This window comes from Bubalus bubalis, chromosome 24 (assembly GCF_019923935.1).
Source record: "Bubalus bubalis isolate 160015118507 breed Murrah chromosome 24, NDDB_SH_1, whole genome shotgun sequence".
NCBI classification, from domain to species: Eukaryota; Metazoa; Chordata; class Mammalia; order Artiodactyla; family Bovidae; genus Bubalus; species Bubalus bubalis.
The window spans coordinates 4230384-4246009 of record NC_059180.1 but is presented as its reverse complement, the minus strand read 5'-3'; the positions used below and the strand labels follow the sequence as shown (position 1 = coordinate 4246009).

At 45.4% G+C, this 15626-nt stretch overlaps 2 protein-coding genes across 7 annotated transcripts in view; one reads left to right on the top strand and one right to left on the bottom strand.

The window, feature by feature from the left end:
- EIF2AK1 (eukaryotic translation initiation factor 2 alpha kinase 1) overlaps window positions 1-15626 on the bottom strand; it is a 35978-nt gene that overhangs the window by 4607 nt on the left and 15745 nt on the right. For 4 of the 6 annotated variants that reach the window (XM_025274523.3, XM_025274522.3, XM_025274520.3 and 1 more), the window contains 11 exons: window positions 14663-14821; window positions 13876-14009; window positions 13171-13208; window positions 11825-11924; window positions 11180-11260; window positions 10443-10542; window positions 9851-9911; window positions 9196-9526; window positions 7872-7983; window positions 6599-6706; window positions 5636-5736 (listed from right to left, as the gene is read on the bottom strand). In XM_025274523.3, coding sequence (XP_025130308.3) covers window positions 5636-5736; window positions 6599-6706; window positions 7872-7983; window positions 9196-9526; window positions 9851-9911; window positions 10443-10542; window positions 11180-11260; window positions 11825-11924; window positions 13171-13208; window positions 13876-13986 — 1143 coding nt within the window. In that variant the 5' untranslated portion in view covers window positions 13987-14009; window positions 14663-14821. Of the gene's footprint in view, window positions 1-5635; window positions 5737-6598; window positions 6707-7871; window positions 7984-9195; window positions 9527-9850; window positions 9912-10442; window positions 10543-11179; window positions 11261-11824; window positions 11925-13170; window positions 13209-13875; window positions 14010-14638; window positions 14822-15626 lie in introns of all 6 variants that reach the window. The other 2 variants (XM_025274524.3, XM_006044304.4) reach the window with 2 other exon arrangements.
- ANKRD61 (ankyrin repeat domain 61) lies at window positions 1018-4573 on the top strand. The gene is made up of 3 exons (XM_006044303.4): window positions 1018-1248; window positions 2072-2169; window positions 3628-4573. The coding sequence occupies exons 1-3, from the start codon at window positions 1018-1020 to the stop codon at window positions 4571-4573; spliced, it is 1275 nt and encodes a 424-aa protein (XP_006044365.3).

Sequence of the window (15626 nt, the reverse complement as noted above, 5' to 3'; positions counted from 1 at the left end):
AATGAGAACAGTGGCTCTCAAACTCGGCTGCGCTTCACCGCAGAACCTGAAACAATCTCAGTGTCCAAGCCACTCCCTGGACTAACAGAATTCCAGGGGGTGAACACGGGCACTGACATTGGTTTCAAGTCCCCAGCTTCTAACGTAGAGCATGCTTGTACACAAGCGCACCTTAGCCCTGCTGAGACCTCAGAATCACTGAGAAGCTTTTAAAAAACTACTATCCTTTCAACAAGTCAAAGCTGTTGATTTTTATTTTCTTAAGGGAAAAAAAAAAAAAAGAAAACTGGTCTTTTTTTTTTAAAGCTCCTAGATGTCTCCCCTGTGTCAGCCAGGGTTGGGAACGACCAGGCCACACTCTGAACGTATACATTTTGCTCTGTCGAAGCAACCACTGCAGATCCAACATGTCTCCCTTGGAGCTACCCCTAGACCAGTGCGAAAATACCCCTCTGCTGGAGGCGGTAGGAATTCCACTGAAAACTAAAAAATGCTCAAGTTAAAAGTCAGGTTTTCTTAATTTCAACATAGTCATTTGTTTGGAGGCGTCCCTGATGGTTCAGTGGTTAGGACTCCGAGCTTTCAACGAAGGGGACGTAGGTTCGATCCCTGACTGGGAAACAAAGATCCCACGGGCCTCATGGTCTGGACAAAAAAAAAAAGTTTTATTTGAATGTGTAAATTCCCCTATTTTAGCTTCGTCAGTTTTCTTTAACAGTAGCTGAATGGGAAGAGAAAACAGAAAAAAACAATCTTATGTACAAGATGACACTCTGAATACGTTTGTATCTCTGAGGAGAAAGTCCTGGAAACAGCGCTTCTGTTGGCACAATAGATACAGGAACAACAGGTGAAAAAGTTGGACTCAGGTAAAAACGCGTCGTGTTCATGGATACGATTCTCAGCAGTTCTAGGTCAGTTCTAGAACTGAGCTGGAAGAACCCCAGAGAGTGGGACTGACCGATTCCATACTGCACCTTCCCTGAATCCCTAGGTTCCCCGCTGGAAGCTGTGCTCATGGGAAACATAACCGAGAGAGGCAGCAAGGGGCGGGCAGCCGACGGGCCCAAGGCCCTGGAGGGCGGCACGGCGGCCACGCTGCATGCCCAGCTCTGCGAGGCCATCATGCGACAGGACTGCGCCGCGCTCCGGGCCCTGCTGAGGAGCCACCCCGTAAACCAGCCCGTGACCATCCTGGCCAGCTCCACGGGTTGTAGCCTGGCCGACTCCAGGCTGCTCCTCAGCCAGGTACTCGCCTCCCCTGCCCGCTCACTCAGCGCCCTCAGCATGCCCCAGGCCAGGCAGTGCGCCCCGAGCTGTGTTCTGCCGAGTCGCAACACCCCCTTCCCAGGGACCACACGGGAGGCGGTGTGAGCAGAGGCGGGGCTCACACGGCTGGGAGAGCCTTCATGTCATCCTCTCAAATGTGCCAAGGCTACATCTGTGTGCTGGAATCACTTCTCCCTTTCTTACACATACTTTTTTCATTGTCTGAATTTTTATACAATGAGTATTACCTTTATAATTTTTTTTTTAAGTCACCCTCTGCCCTAATCTTGCAGTCATGCTGTAAGGCCACTACATACATCTGTTTTAAGAACTTGGGTAAACAGCTCTGCTAATCATAGACAACGTAAGTGGCATTAACTTGGAAACCCTGAAAACGCAGAATTTACTAATGATACCAATGGCTTTGGCAAAGCCGTAAAATACACAGAACCTTCTTGGCAATGACCCTCTGGGTTCATTTAAATTCAAAGGGACTTGACAGCAATTACCATTAATTCTACACAATGAGCTCATCACAAGAAACGACTTTCAAAGCTTTAAGTAAATTGTATCTGCTCCCTTGGTAAATCTGCATTAATGTAAAATACAGATTTTTATAATACAGAATTGACTAGCTTGGGGTCATTTAAAACAAGCAAAAGAAAGGGATAATTTCAGTGCAGATAGCAGAAAAATACTGAATTAAAGAGATTCTAAACATAATTAATCCCTTTGAGAGGGATCAACACAACTGTTATTTCCAACTACACTGGGCTACTTGTAACATATCTCTCCCCCCAAGGAGACGCTGTCCTTCCTCCCCATCCACCTGGCAGCCAAATACCGCAAGGCACAGAGTCTGCTTTGTCTGCTGGAGCACGGGGCTGACCCAGAAGCACGGTAAGCTAACGCAACGGGCCACCGTTTTGAAAATATGAATAAATCAAGACACACAACATTTCAGTGCCCTTTTCCTGGTCCTTCTGGACTCATCCATCCTCCACCAGGGATGGACTACAGGTTACCACGTTTTGAACAAACCAGTTTCTTTACTGACTAGAGATCCTCTGAAAAACTGGAAATAATGCGAGAACACCAGTCAGCCAGTCCACTTAAAGCATCGTGAGTTTTAAGTGCTCAGCAATGGTTTGTGCAAAATCAAGTCCCTGGTCACAGCCCTCAGGGAGTTTAATGACCTAAGTTAGATAGGAGAGACAAGAAAATAGAAATAGGCAGAGATTTTCTTGGAAAGAAGTTTATCCTGCTTCCCAACATATCTTCACCACCTAAACCAAGGCTGATACTTCCTAAGTGTCCTATAAATACCATCTGAATGAATGGAAAAAGTACACGGTATAAACGAAAGTAAAGCCCCAAATCCTGACTGTGCTGCGGAAGGCCCCCGACCCATCATACCATCACCCTCCCCCATGAGCCCCACCAGGGTCTGCAGACCCACTCACAGGCCTCCCAGGACTGGAGCATCAGCTCCCCAACCCCTCCATTGGGACTCCTTGGTACACCTTCCTCGCCTTGGATGGGGTGGCAGACCTCTGGAGCACTCTTCCCACCAGCCTGGTTAGTAGCTCTGTTGGCTTAATCCTTCCACATTTGACTGGAAGCTCTGCAAGGTGGGGATGCTGCTATTTCCCCACTTCCCTGTCGCAGGGCTTACGCTAAATCCACACAGGTGAACCCAAAGTTATCCAATTCCAGGGGAGTGGTCAGATGTTCCTAAGAGACCTTCCCTTTTCTCTGCCAAAATCAAGGAGTTCGGAAGGCAATCGTGAGAGACTTCAGTAACGGAGATGAGGGCCGAGTTGTCAAACCCTTGCGTGGCCTGGGGTGGAGCAGGTTCTGAGGGTGAACTCCAGAGGCAGCCCCCGCCATCCGCACATGGGTGAAAATGCCAGGTTAGAGGAGCAGGCGCGGGGCCACCAGAGACTGAGTCGGCAGGTGCCCCGGCCCTTCAAGGCTCCCTTCGGTGGGAACCCCTGGATCATGCAGGAATCCAGGCAGTTTTACTGAATGGCTGCTAACTCTGCACACCCCGCTGGGGAGGGGCTGGGACACAGAGGTAACTGAGATGCAGCCTGGAAGAGGCCACGAATCTAGCAGGAGTTGCAGCTGGCACAAGCTGTGACAGGAAGCTGGGCCCCTCTGTGCTGTGAGGCATACCACCCTGCCCCGAGAATGCTGCGGTACCCCAGGAAAGCAAAGAGCAACGCACACTGTCAGACCCATCTTTTGGGTAATCACAGGGGACTGTCGTAATCGTTTCCCTCGTAAGTGTAGCTCGCCCCGCCAAGCCATCCCCACTGTGAGCGGAGTGTAACCTGCCCCGAATGCCTATTCCAGGGACACGCAAGGCTTCACCACCCTGCACCTGATGCTGCTGAACTGGCCCATCACCTCGACCACGTGGACGAAGCCAAGGAACAAGATCCAGATGATGCTGACGGACATCCAGAGCAACGCCGTCCTGTGCCTCCGCATCCTGTGCGCGCATGGGGCCCAGGTGAACGCACGGGTGGACAGCGGCCACAGGCACTGCCCACTGCACCTGGCCACCATCTACGGGACCCACCTGGTCCTGTCCATCCTGGCGCAGAACGGGGCCCAGGTCAACGCCCAGAATGGGTCCAGCATGACGCCCCTGCACATGGCTGCCGACATACTCAACAAGGAGATGATGCAAACACTGATCTCCTGGGGGGCCAATGTCAACTGCGCCACCTCCTCCACGGGCAACACGGCCCTAAAGCTGGCGGTGAGCACCGCGTCGAGCAAGGCCGGCCGGCTGCTGGCAGCAGGCCTCGGCTGCATTCGCCTGCTCCTGGTCCATGGGGCCCAGGTCAACGCCCGGGACCACGACGGTCAGGCCGCCATCCACGAGGCGTGTTTTGGAGGCAGGGAGGTGATCATCAACCTCCTGCTCGAATTTGAAGCCAACGTGAACATCTTAACAAGAAACGGGGAGTCTCCGATACACATGTACCTCCAGCGTGGCTCCAACATACGAGACACGGCCCTTCTTGCCAGGTTGCTCTTCCACTCTTACCCTCTGAGGCTGACCAACAACCAAGGAAACCTACCTGCGGGAATCCTGCTCCCGGAATTCCACCTCCTAAGGGAAACCCTCCTAAAGCTATCTCAGAAGCCCTTATCCCTGGAAGACATCTGTAAAAGAAATGTCAGAAATACTTACGGGGAGAAACACAAACAGCTCTTGAAGCGACTTCTCCCGGGAAAGATCTGGAATTCTGTCTATGGTTATCATGACTTAGCTCATCTCCTGAAATAAGACCTCCAAGCTGCACAGGGCCACAGAGCTCCAGTGACTCACTACCCTTTCTGGCTAGACATGTGCCCAGAAACACCTACACCGTCACCTTATTCAAATGTACAAACTACTGGTTCTTAAACCTTTTCAAAAAATAAAGTGATTTGCACAATAACTTCTGCTTCCTAAACAGTCTTTTAAGAGCATTTACCAGGATATAACTTTTGCCCCCAAAAGGTAAGTAAATTAATTTAAAACTCTCTGCCAAAAAAGGAGGGCTTCTGCAATGGCTCAGCAGGTAAAGAATCTGCCTGCAATGCAGGAAACATAGGAGACAGGGGTTTGATCCCTGGGTCGGGAAGATCCCCTGGTGGAGGACATGGCTACCCACTCCAGTATTCTTGCCTGGAACTCCACGGACAGAGGAGGAGCCTGGTGGGCTATATATAGTCCAAGGGGTTGCAAAAGAGTCAGACACGACTAAGCAACTAAGCACACCAAAGCAGTAAAAATATTTTTTTCTCTCTTTTTGGCCGCACCAAGCAGCTTGTGAGATTTTAGTTCCCCAACCAGGGATTGAACCCTTGCCCTTGGCAGTGAAAGCATGGAGTCCTAACCACTGTACCACCAGTGAATTCCATTTTCTCTCTTTATAGTCTTTTATGAAAAATTAGAATAGTTACTGCATTTTTTTAAAACAGCAGAAAAAAAAATTCCCATGTTAAATTTCCTTTAAGAGGGATAATTATAGAAACAGATTTTACCTGCAAGGCAGAAAAAAAATGAGTATTTTTGTCAGCATGAAGTATCTTTAGCAAAATGAGTTATATTGGTACTCTAGAGCACCCTCAGTATTAACACCTGAAATGAGCTAGAATTTTTGAATACCCAAAGGTTATTCCTTTTAAATTTCACTTCAAGTTTTCATGTTCCAGACCTATGGAACAATGACTCATGTAATATAAACATAATGATAACCTCCGGGGTAAATGAACAAAGGCACACAATCTCATTTAATTTAATGAACCGATACCCAAGGCATCCCAGTAAGCAGCTGTCAATGACTGAATCTCCCCCACTTACCTTCAGATCTCTGTGTACAATTCCCATGTTATGTATATAAAATACACCTTCCACCAATTCCCGAAAAATTTTTGTTGCAACACTGGCCATAACATAAGGACCTTGAAGTTTAAAAAAAAAAAAAAAGTTTCACTTTTCTAATAGTTTTCCACTCATTAACATCAAAATGTAATCAATGCAGTTACAAATACATTAACATGTGACAACGTTCAGATTTTCAGCACTTCCTTAAGGACTCATTTCCCAAGCAGAAGCTGTGAAATGAACTGCTCACAGGCCTGGGGTGAACCACGCGCCTCCCACAAAGACGAGCACACAGCGCTGCAATGCACACGCAGCAGGACAAGGAGACATACAACTCCTGGGGCCCTGAGGATACCCCAGGCACCAGTGACCGTGACCGAGCTGAGCAACGTCTGGCACGTTCTAGGTTCACGGGAAGCAGAGGGACACAGAGGAGCTACTGGAGAGAGACGTTACATCTCCTCCTCTCCGCTGGAAGCCAGGCTTAAGATTCTGAGTAGGCCAACTAACCTGTGTTTTAGTCCAAATAAAGGGTCCCAGTGTCATTAGGAGTGAATAGCAAATGACTAATTATACTTAGTTGAGTCTTTGCCTAAAATCAAGTCGTTTGCATCCCCTATTTTGATAATCTATTATAATGCAGTGAATTTCAACTCTGGCCACATGTTAGTATCAACAAGAGAACTTTCACAAAATAGACCAGAGGCCAAGCCCTAACCGAGACCAATTATATAAAAGTTATTTCTGTGGGCCCAGAAAAGGATTTCATTTTTTAGAAAAAAGTCTTAGATCGACAGACAAACTGAGGAGACAGTGCCCACTTACCCCACACCCAGGTTCCCTGTTGTCAACACCTACATCAGTCTGGTACATTTGTCGTAATTAATGCAGCGATCCTGCTAAGAGTCCATGGGTTATTCAGACTTCCCTAGTTTTTACCTAATGTCCTTTTTCTGTTCCAGGACTCCATCCAGGACACCACATTACATTTACTTGTCATGCCTCTTGAGGGTCCTCTGGTCTCAGACTTTTCCTGTTTATGATGACCTTGACAGTTTTGAGAAGTACTGGTCAGGTGTTTTGTAGAAAGTCCTTCAACTGGGATGTGTCTGTGTTTATCTCGTGATTAGACTGGGGTTATGGGCTCTGGGGAGGAAGACCACAGAGACACCCTGCCCTTCTCATCAGCTCTTCTCAAGTGCACATACTAGCACCATGACTTATCACTGTTGATGCTGACCTTGACCACTAGCTTAGGGGGTGTCTGCCAGGTTTCTCCCACTGTAGAGTTATTCTTTTTTATCGACATGTTTTTGAAAAGTTCCCCAGGTAATTTCAATGTGCAGCCTAAGTTGAGACCAGTGTGGTAATATTTTACTAACATTAACCTAACAGAGTTATTTCTAGACGATATGCTAGAACTGCGGGGCGGAGTGGCAGGGTGCTCTGGATCTTGAGGGAGACAAACTTCTGACTGCATACCCTTCTGTAAGGGGTTCTTTCAAGGTCTCTTTTTGTAAAAGAGACCTCACATTTTCAGGCTAAAAAGCTAAAATATTTAATTTTTTTTCCCTTAAAACCATTTTAAAGACCTTTTCTACCTAAAATCCCTAACCTAAATTCTAGCATATTACTCCTATGCTGTGTGCTCAGTCGCTCAGTAGTGTCCAGCTCTTTGTGACCCCATGGACTATAGCCCACCAGGCTCCTCTGCCAATGGGGACTGTCCAGGCAAGAATACTGAAGTGGTTTGCCATGCCCTTCTCCAGGGGATCTACCCAACTCAGGGATCAAACCCAGGTCTCCCACACTGTAAGCAGATTCCTTACCATCTGAGCCACCATATTACTCTTAAATATTAGCAAACTATGTATCTATGACAGTGAATGTTACTCGCTCAATCGTGTCCAACTCTTTGCGACCCCGTGGACTGTAGCCCGCCAGGCTAATCTGTCAATGGAATTCTCCAGGCGAGAAAACTGGAGTGGGTGGCCATTTCCTTCTCCAGGGGATCCTCCTGACCCAGGGATCGAACCCGGGTCTCCTGCATTGCAGGCAGATTCTTTATCGTCTGAGTAACTTCCAAGCAACCTACTTGTTTTTAAAATTGTGATTTTCCTTTTTCCCCCCAATCTCAAGCATCCGGAGGCAGAAGGCGATCTGCCTGCCTGTCACTGCTGGCTAGGCCCTGAGACAGCCCCGTGGTACTCACAGGCAGACTCGTCCACACTCCGCTGGCCCCGCCCGTCTCTCTCCGCGATCCAGTCCCACAGCGAGAGCTCGCACAGCTGCATCTGGATGTGCAGCATCAGGCAGTACTGCACCTAGGGGGTGACACGGAGCAGGCTCCCATCTGCAGATTTGCTCACAGGGATCTCGAGAGGACAAAGGCTCCCCCCCCTGCTCCAGGCCAAGCACTGGGCTATGGGCTGTGGGCAGAGGCGCTGGGACAGACAGGCCTACCCAAGAAGCCCAAAGTCTAGTGAAGGAGATGGGAGGAATAAAGCAATACCGAAGACGGGGTGTCATCACTGAGTGGGCAGAGGGTAGGCCCGGCTGGGCTCAGGTAGGTGGCAAACGGAAGCAGCTCTCAAATGTAACAGAGGCCATGGGCCCAAAACTGTTTAGTCTGCTCTCAAGATGCAGTTTTTAAAGCTAAGATAGAGTGTCGGACTGACTGTATGGTACTCCACCACTTTATGGATACCCCAGAGTATACACACGCTTTGTCTGACTTTACTGGAACGGAAATTAACCATTTGTCTAAGAAAAAAGTAAGCAACAATTAAGCTCACTGCAGCCCATTCAGGAAGATTTTCAAATGTATTATAGAGCAATGAAAGGATTTCTGATGAAAAGTCCCTCACACTCAACTCCTTTAAAATTCAGGGGGACCTACTCAAAATTTTGTGCTTCATCGAAAACACATGTACAGAGCCTCATGTTCCTGGACAGCCAGAATTAATTCTACGTGAATATATGGATGGTGTCTAAAGTTTTATGATCCCAACACAACAGATTATGTTTAGACCCTGTTCATGTTACTTGAGCACATGGGAGTCTCACCAGCATTATCAAGGGAACCCTAATTAGTGTAGTAAGACCCTGAAAGATGACCAGGTGACCCCGCTAGGACGGTCTTCTAAAGTCAGTTTCCAAAAGACAGAAAATCTTTCTCCATAAATACATTTTGAGAGTATGAAGCTAACATACCACAGAAACAGAGCGTGCGAGATACTTCCTACTCTGAGGTGTACATATGAAATGTCTAGAGAAGGAAAGGGCCCGAGCAAGGAGGTCAGGAAAGGGTGAGCATTAACTGAGGGAAGGAGGGGAGACCAAACACAAGGGCCGCGGGTTAGGAGGGACACGAGAAAAGAGGCAGACCATGAGGGCAGGAGGGCTATGGGAGAGGCGGGGAGGAGAAGCCAAGGAGGGAGCCAGCCTGGGAAGGGGGCCGCCGGATCTAGCCACAGGGCTCCACACCATCATCACTGGGAAACAGCAGATCAGCAGGTCCTGGGAGAGGTACCGACCTCTGTCTGCCCCAACAAGTTGAGGTTTTCTTCAGAAGATTCCTCAGTGGATGCGAAGTTCTCCTCCGGGTCAGAGTTATGCCGAAGCGGCAACCGACGCCCAACGATGGGTCTGGAAGATCCATCAGCCACCTCACTTTCGCGGAGCTCAAGTGATGATTCAAAGTCACCAGCATCTCTGGCGACTATCCTGGAGCTGTAGTTCACCAAGCCATTATTCTGATTGTTTTCAACACCAGGTTCTTGTAAGGATTTTTCTTCTTCTGAGGTGAATTCGGCAAAAATAATGGATGAGCTGTTACTTCCATCACTTTTAACATCATACTGAGCGCTGCAGGGGGGAGAAAAAAGTAAAGATAAAAATCAATGTTAAAAAAGGTCAAGAGTACTACCTCAACTGTTCCTTCCAGACTGTATGTATATCTTACTGGTAAACTAACAAAAAAGACAGCCAATCTGTCTAGCAGTAGTAATCACTTAAAAATACTGACAGGAAACACTTGAGAGGAGAAAGAAAACAGTTTAACATTTTGTAATGAAAATAAACAAGAAGAAAGTCTAACACACTCCTGAGCTCCTTGGCTGCAAAAGGCAACCCAAGGAGGTGACAGGAAGCTAATGTGTACCACAGGAAAGGACACAGCAGCCCACGTACCTGGGGTCTTTCTGGTCGGAGATCACTTCCAGGGACGGCAACTGAAGAGAAAGTCTATCGGCTGAAGAGAAAAGAAGAGTCTTCAAAGCTGCTCAGTTTTCTAATTTATAGTCAAAGGCAGTGCTAAGATATGTAACTCGTACCAAATGAGACTACAAGATAAAAACGTCATGACCTTCTGGCAAAATGCAAATACATCGAGCTGAGTCAAACAACTGGTGGATTTTAGGAAAGATAAACAGAGCTGTTCACCTATACGAGGGCTCAGTGAACACACTGGGCAGGGCCCAGCAGTAAACATTTCGGGCTCTGTGGGCCCCGGGGGGCTCTGCTGCCACTATGCCACTCTGCTTTGTAGTGCCAAAGCAGCGGGGAGGATGCACTCCTGTGAGCCTGGCTTCTCACACACTTTACTTATTGGCAATGAAATTTGAATTTCACATAATCTTTACAAAATATTCTTCCTTTGATTCCTTTTAACTCTTTAAAAAAATATATATCAGCTTGTGGGATGCGCAAGAGAAGCAGGCCAGATGTGGCCCGTAGGCCAAAATTCACCAGCCCTTCAACTGTGTCTCCTAAAGCCACTCACCTTGCCTGCGGGCCACGTGAACATGTTCTATCCAGGCCGTGTGATAGCCAACGATATTAGGATGCTGAAGACCAGCCAGCACCTTAACTTCCCGCAGGACCTGGAGAAGAAACACACTCAGAGCTGACTTCTACTAACAAATCTGTTACATATTTATGGTGTCAAATATGACTTGTTCCCTCTCTACGAGGAATCTAAACTATCTTAAAATGATGGGGATACTTTTGTGGGAGAAAAATGCAGTTGTTTAGCAACTAAAACCTTACATGCATATGGTACTTTACACTTCTCATGGTTCATACATAATCATTCTCTCATTTCATTCCTACAAGTCCAGCCCTCCAAGGTAAATAAACCATATTTGTCAGCGCTATTTCAAGGGCAAGAGACAGAAGTGGCTTAGAGGACTAGGTCCTTTGCTCAGGACCACCCAGCATGTCAGGGAGGAGCTGGACCTGAATTGAGCATCTGTGTTTTTCCTAACAAGCCTGTTACATGTTATATATAAACAGTTTACTTAAAAAATTAACTTTCCCAGCAATGACCCAGAAATGTGGTCAATCTGAAGTGCCTATAAAGAAATTAAGTCTTGATGTTTATTTTACTGTAACACATTCTTAGTAAATTGTTAATCCATACCACCTACTATTTGCCAAATACACACACACACACACAAACTCTTTCAAAAGGGCCTAAATACTCAATTATTCAAAATAAGTAAATGTTTTAAATCATACCTTCATGCAGTCTGCTTTAGTTGCACCCTTAATCAGGATTTTTTTAATTGCATAGTACTGGCCATCTAATTTATTCCTGACCTAAAAAGTAGATGAAAAGACAAAGTAAACTATACCATTAAATTCCAACTAAATAAAGACAGTTCTTTTCAACTTGACCTTAGATAATCCAAACTAGTCAAAGAGATAAAATTACGCTACAGACATGAGTCCTCTTAACTACATTGAGGGAAGTCAGCCATAGTCAGCCAGACTAAAGCTTTTTCAAGTCTGAGAATGTCGTGGTTCTGAGAGTTGGACTGAGAGCCCAACTCCTAGAAGCTCTATGTTTGAAGAATGGGAATGTTCGCAAAAAAGCTCTGTGAAAAACAGCAGCATAAATAACTGTTTCAAGTAATACATTTTTAAATAAAAATTAACCATAGAACAGAACTCAAAAGGTTTCCAGACTCCCCCTAAATCACCCAACGTAGTTAGGAAAAACTTAAAACCTGCCCACGTCCCTAACAAATGACAAATCTTAATAAAAGAAAATACACGATTTCTGGAAATTTCCTTTGAGCACTTTAAAATGGCAATGAAAACATCTTCAAATACAACATGTTGTTTAGAGTAGGAAGTCAGAACAAATATGTAGAAAACCACCTTGTATACTCTTCCATATCCACCTTTTCCTAAGACAGCAAGCTCTTCAAATTCATTTAAGTAACGTGAAGTCTGTGCTTCAAAGGCTACTTCCCTTGCTCTGAAAGTTAAACATAACCAGTCAGTCAATACCAAAACATGAGAACCACAACATTCTAAGATAGGTCATGCTCACCATATTACTGTCCTGGGAAACCTCGTTTATCACTAAGCTGCAATGATTTGGAAAGGATGAGCTAAAATGAAATTCTTCATTCTCTATGAAGAAAGCATCTACTAATAAGCAAATCAACAGCATAACAGAGATAGCAGAGATAACTTTAACTTAATTTTAAGTATTTTACCAGCAATTAGTATTCCAATTAGAAATTATTATTGTTTTAAAACAGGAATTCTAAAGATGACTAACAGGCAGCAGCTGACTAGTTGAGTTCAGTGACAAATTTACTTAAATTTCTTTTTTTTTTTTTGAATTACAAATTTTAAATTGTTTTATTAAATATCGCTTCTCATTCAGGAGGTGTCAGAGGGGCCTGGGTCCCGATGTATAGCGAAGATCCTTGTTCTGGAAGCAGACAATATGACATCCAAACCTGGGGTCAGAAGTCAGTCAGATGTGCACATGGCAGCTGGACCAAGAACCAGAAACTCCTGACTCCACTGCAGATTCCCTGGAATAATCTATCATCCATGGAAGGGATCACCTTTCAAGTCTCTTCTAGCTCTCACATCCTGGGATGTCTGCTGCTGAAGCTGGAGCAGGAACACAGTGCAGAGGCGAGAAGAGAAGTGCCTCTGACAGCAACTTCAGGAGACGGGCGTGTTCAACGCTTGCACTGAAGAGACGGATCCAAATTTGCTAGAAGCTTTGACCAGCGCATCTTACAGGAGCTCTACTGCGGAGGAGCCGAGGGTCGTCCACCTGTACTCAGCAGGTTGCAGGCACCAGCTGGCACCCTCGATGGCAGTGGATGGTAACAACGTCCAGGAGTACCCTCACCACCGCAATCACACATCTACTTAAATTTCTTAATGGTTCAGAACAATTATAGGTTTTAAACTAGCATTTCCTACATGAAGTTGAAATTCAGTGGTGTTCCCCTGACAGGGACTGATGTCAGTGCTCTGAATTAAGGGCGGGGCTTATAGAATCCCTAAAGAATTGGGGGAGGGGGTCAAAAAGAGAATGAGAAACCTTAAAAAGCTTTTAACTTTCATGAACTACCCTAACTACATTATTTTTAATCCCAATACTAATTTCTGATTAATTCAGGATTACTTCTCCATACTGATTTCTTTTGAATCAGTTTACTTCTTACATAGTTATAAAACTATTCAACACTTACCTGATCTTCTGGATATGAGAATTATCCTCACAAGGACCCTAAAATCAAAAAATTATTTTTTAAAAAACATTTTGAAAATTTCATGGAATAAGGAATCTACCAAAATTCAATGTTATATGACTATTCCCAAATGCTCAAATTAACATTTAAAAAAATACACCCACCCATCCAATGGCTTTTTCAAGATCACTTAAGAGTTTGCAATTAAAGATATTTCTCCCTGAAAGATCACTCATGAAAAAGCTATATTCTCGCCACCCAAAGACCAGGTTGAGACCCCTCTGCATGGCCGTCCTCAACTTCAGCTCCTGCCTCTCGTCTCAGCAAGGCCCACTCTGACACGCTATGTAGAGTTCACACAGCACCTCCCAACATTTTCTAAGCCCTCTACTCCTTGATATTTCTTCTTAACACCACCAACTAACAACCCGTGTATTTTTCTTTTTCTGTTGTTTACTGCCTCCTCCTCAAGGAACATAAGCTCCCTGAGGGCAGGGATTGAACCCCAACTCCTAGAAGATAGCCTAACACACCATAGCTATTCAATAAATATCTGTTGAATAAACAAAGTTAATATTAAACCTGTTACATATTAAAAAAAACACCACGTTAAAATCAGGTTTTCATAATGTTTTAAAATATAGTTCTCTCAAAATCAGGATGTTTTTTGTCACACACCGAGTACATTTATTTCTCAGTGCTTACCTGGCGAACTCTCTCCTTAGCTGACCTCATCAGATGCGTAATAGCTCTGTTGTGATGTAGCCGCAACGAGCTGAACTCATCGCTGCAGGTAAAGGACGACAGGAGCCCCATTTTGATAAAGGTCTGACAGAGCACTGTAAGAAGAATGTGGAAAACACTCATCAGGAAGGCCAGCGATAAAGTGTCTCCCTGAGCACTGTGAGCTGTCACGGCAAATTCTCTAGCCCAATTTGGAACCAAGTCAGCCACAAGCATGGGTAACCCAAGCACCCAGGGACCTCCTGCTTGCAACTGGCATCTGAAATGAGGGCAGTCTTGTGGACTAAGCCCTTCAACTGCGGGAGCTGACTCGAACTTCAGGGAAACAGTGTCAGAAGTGAACTCTAAGACACCCAGCTAGAGGGTCAAGACAACTGGTCACAACTGTTTCAGGGCTTTGGTCAAGAACAGGTTCAGAATCAGTACCTGGGATTTTCATGTGTCTGCTCACCAACTAAACCATAACATTTCTTCGAAAACTCTATGAATTATCACATTGTAAATCAAAAAGACCTACCTTTTATTTATTCAGATACACCCAATTTTATGGTGATTAATCTTTTTTGGAGTTCCCAGCGATGACATTCATAAGGAATTACCCAAAGGAAAATACAAAGTAAATTTACAAGAAGTATTATTAAGGTTTATTTCAAATTTTTAGACACAGGCTGCCTCTCAGACCCATGGCATTAAACAACGTAGAATTTGTACAAGTTTTATTTACCAAAGTTAATTCATTCTTACTGACATTTAAACACCTGTCTGGAACGAAGTGGGTTTGGCTCATGCACATGGCTCAGGTGCTCCAGCAGAGAAACCAGCAGCAGTTGGTTGGCTACTGCAAAAGGGAAGGTGGGCTGCTGCAGGGGTCCTTTCAACACCTGGAGCTCTGCGGGAACATCAGATTCTGCAAGTGAAAACAGGAAAACAAAACTTAAGAAATGGTAAACCGGCCAATCCTAAAGAAAATCAACCCTGAATATTCACTGCAAGGACTGATGCTGAAGCTCCAATACTTTGTCCACCTGATGGGAAGACCACCCAATGCCAACTCATTGGAAAAGATCCTGAAGTTGGGAAATATTGAGGGCAGAAGGGGGCGACAGAGGATGAGATGGTTGGATGGCATCACCGACTCGATGGACACGAGTTTGAACAAACTCCAGAAGACAGTGAAGGACAGGGAAGCCTGGCACGCTGCAGTCCACGGGGTCACACAGAGTGGGACACAACTTACCGACTGAACAAGAAGAAGCATGTCTCACAATGAAAAAAAAAAAGCAAATGCTAATTAGTAAAAGACTCCACTTAAATTTAAGGAAATAAAAAGCAAAACATTAGTTTAGGGGACTGGAGTTAAAGACAGAGTATCTAGAATTGAGCTTTGAGTTGAAATCTGCAAGTCTGGAAGCACTGGCAGAAAGAGGCCACTGCAGGCAAGGAGGAAGTTTTGGTTAGTGATGATGTGTGCAAAGGTAGCGATGAATAAATGGAAAATAAATCTTTCAGCAAGCAAACAAGCAGGAACAGGCTTACTTCCGGCCAGGGGTACCAGAAGTCTGGCTGTGAAGAAAAGGAAAGGGAGGAATGACGGAACCTCTATGCTGAGTGTGTGCTACATACATTTCGACCAGCTGTTTTATATGCACGATCTCATTTAGTCCTCATGAAACCCTATGTGACCATTCCCATTTTACAGATGCAGAGGCCAA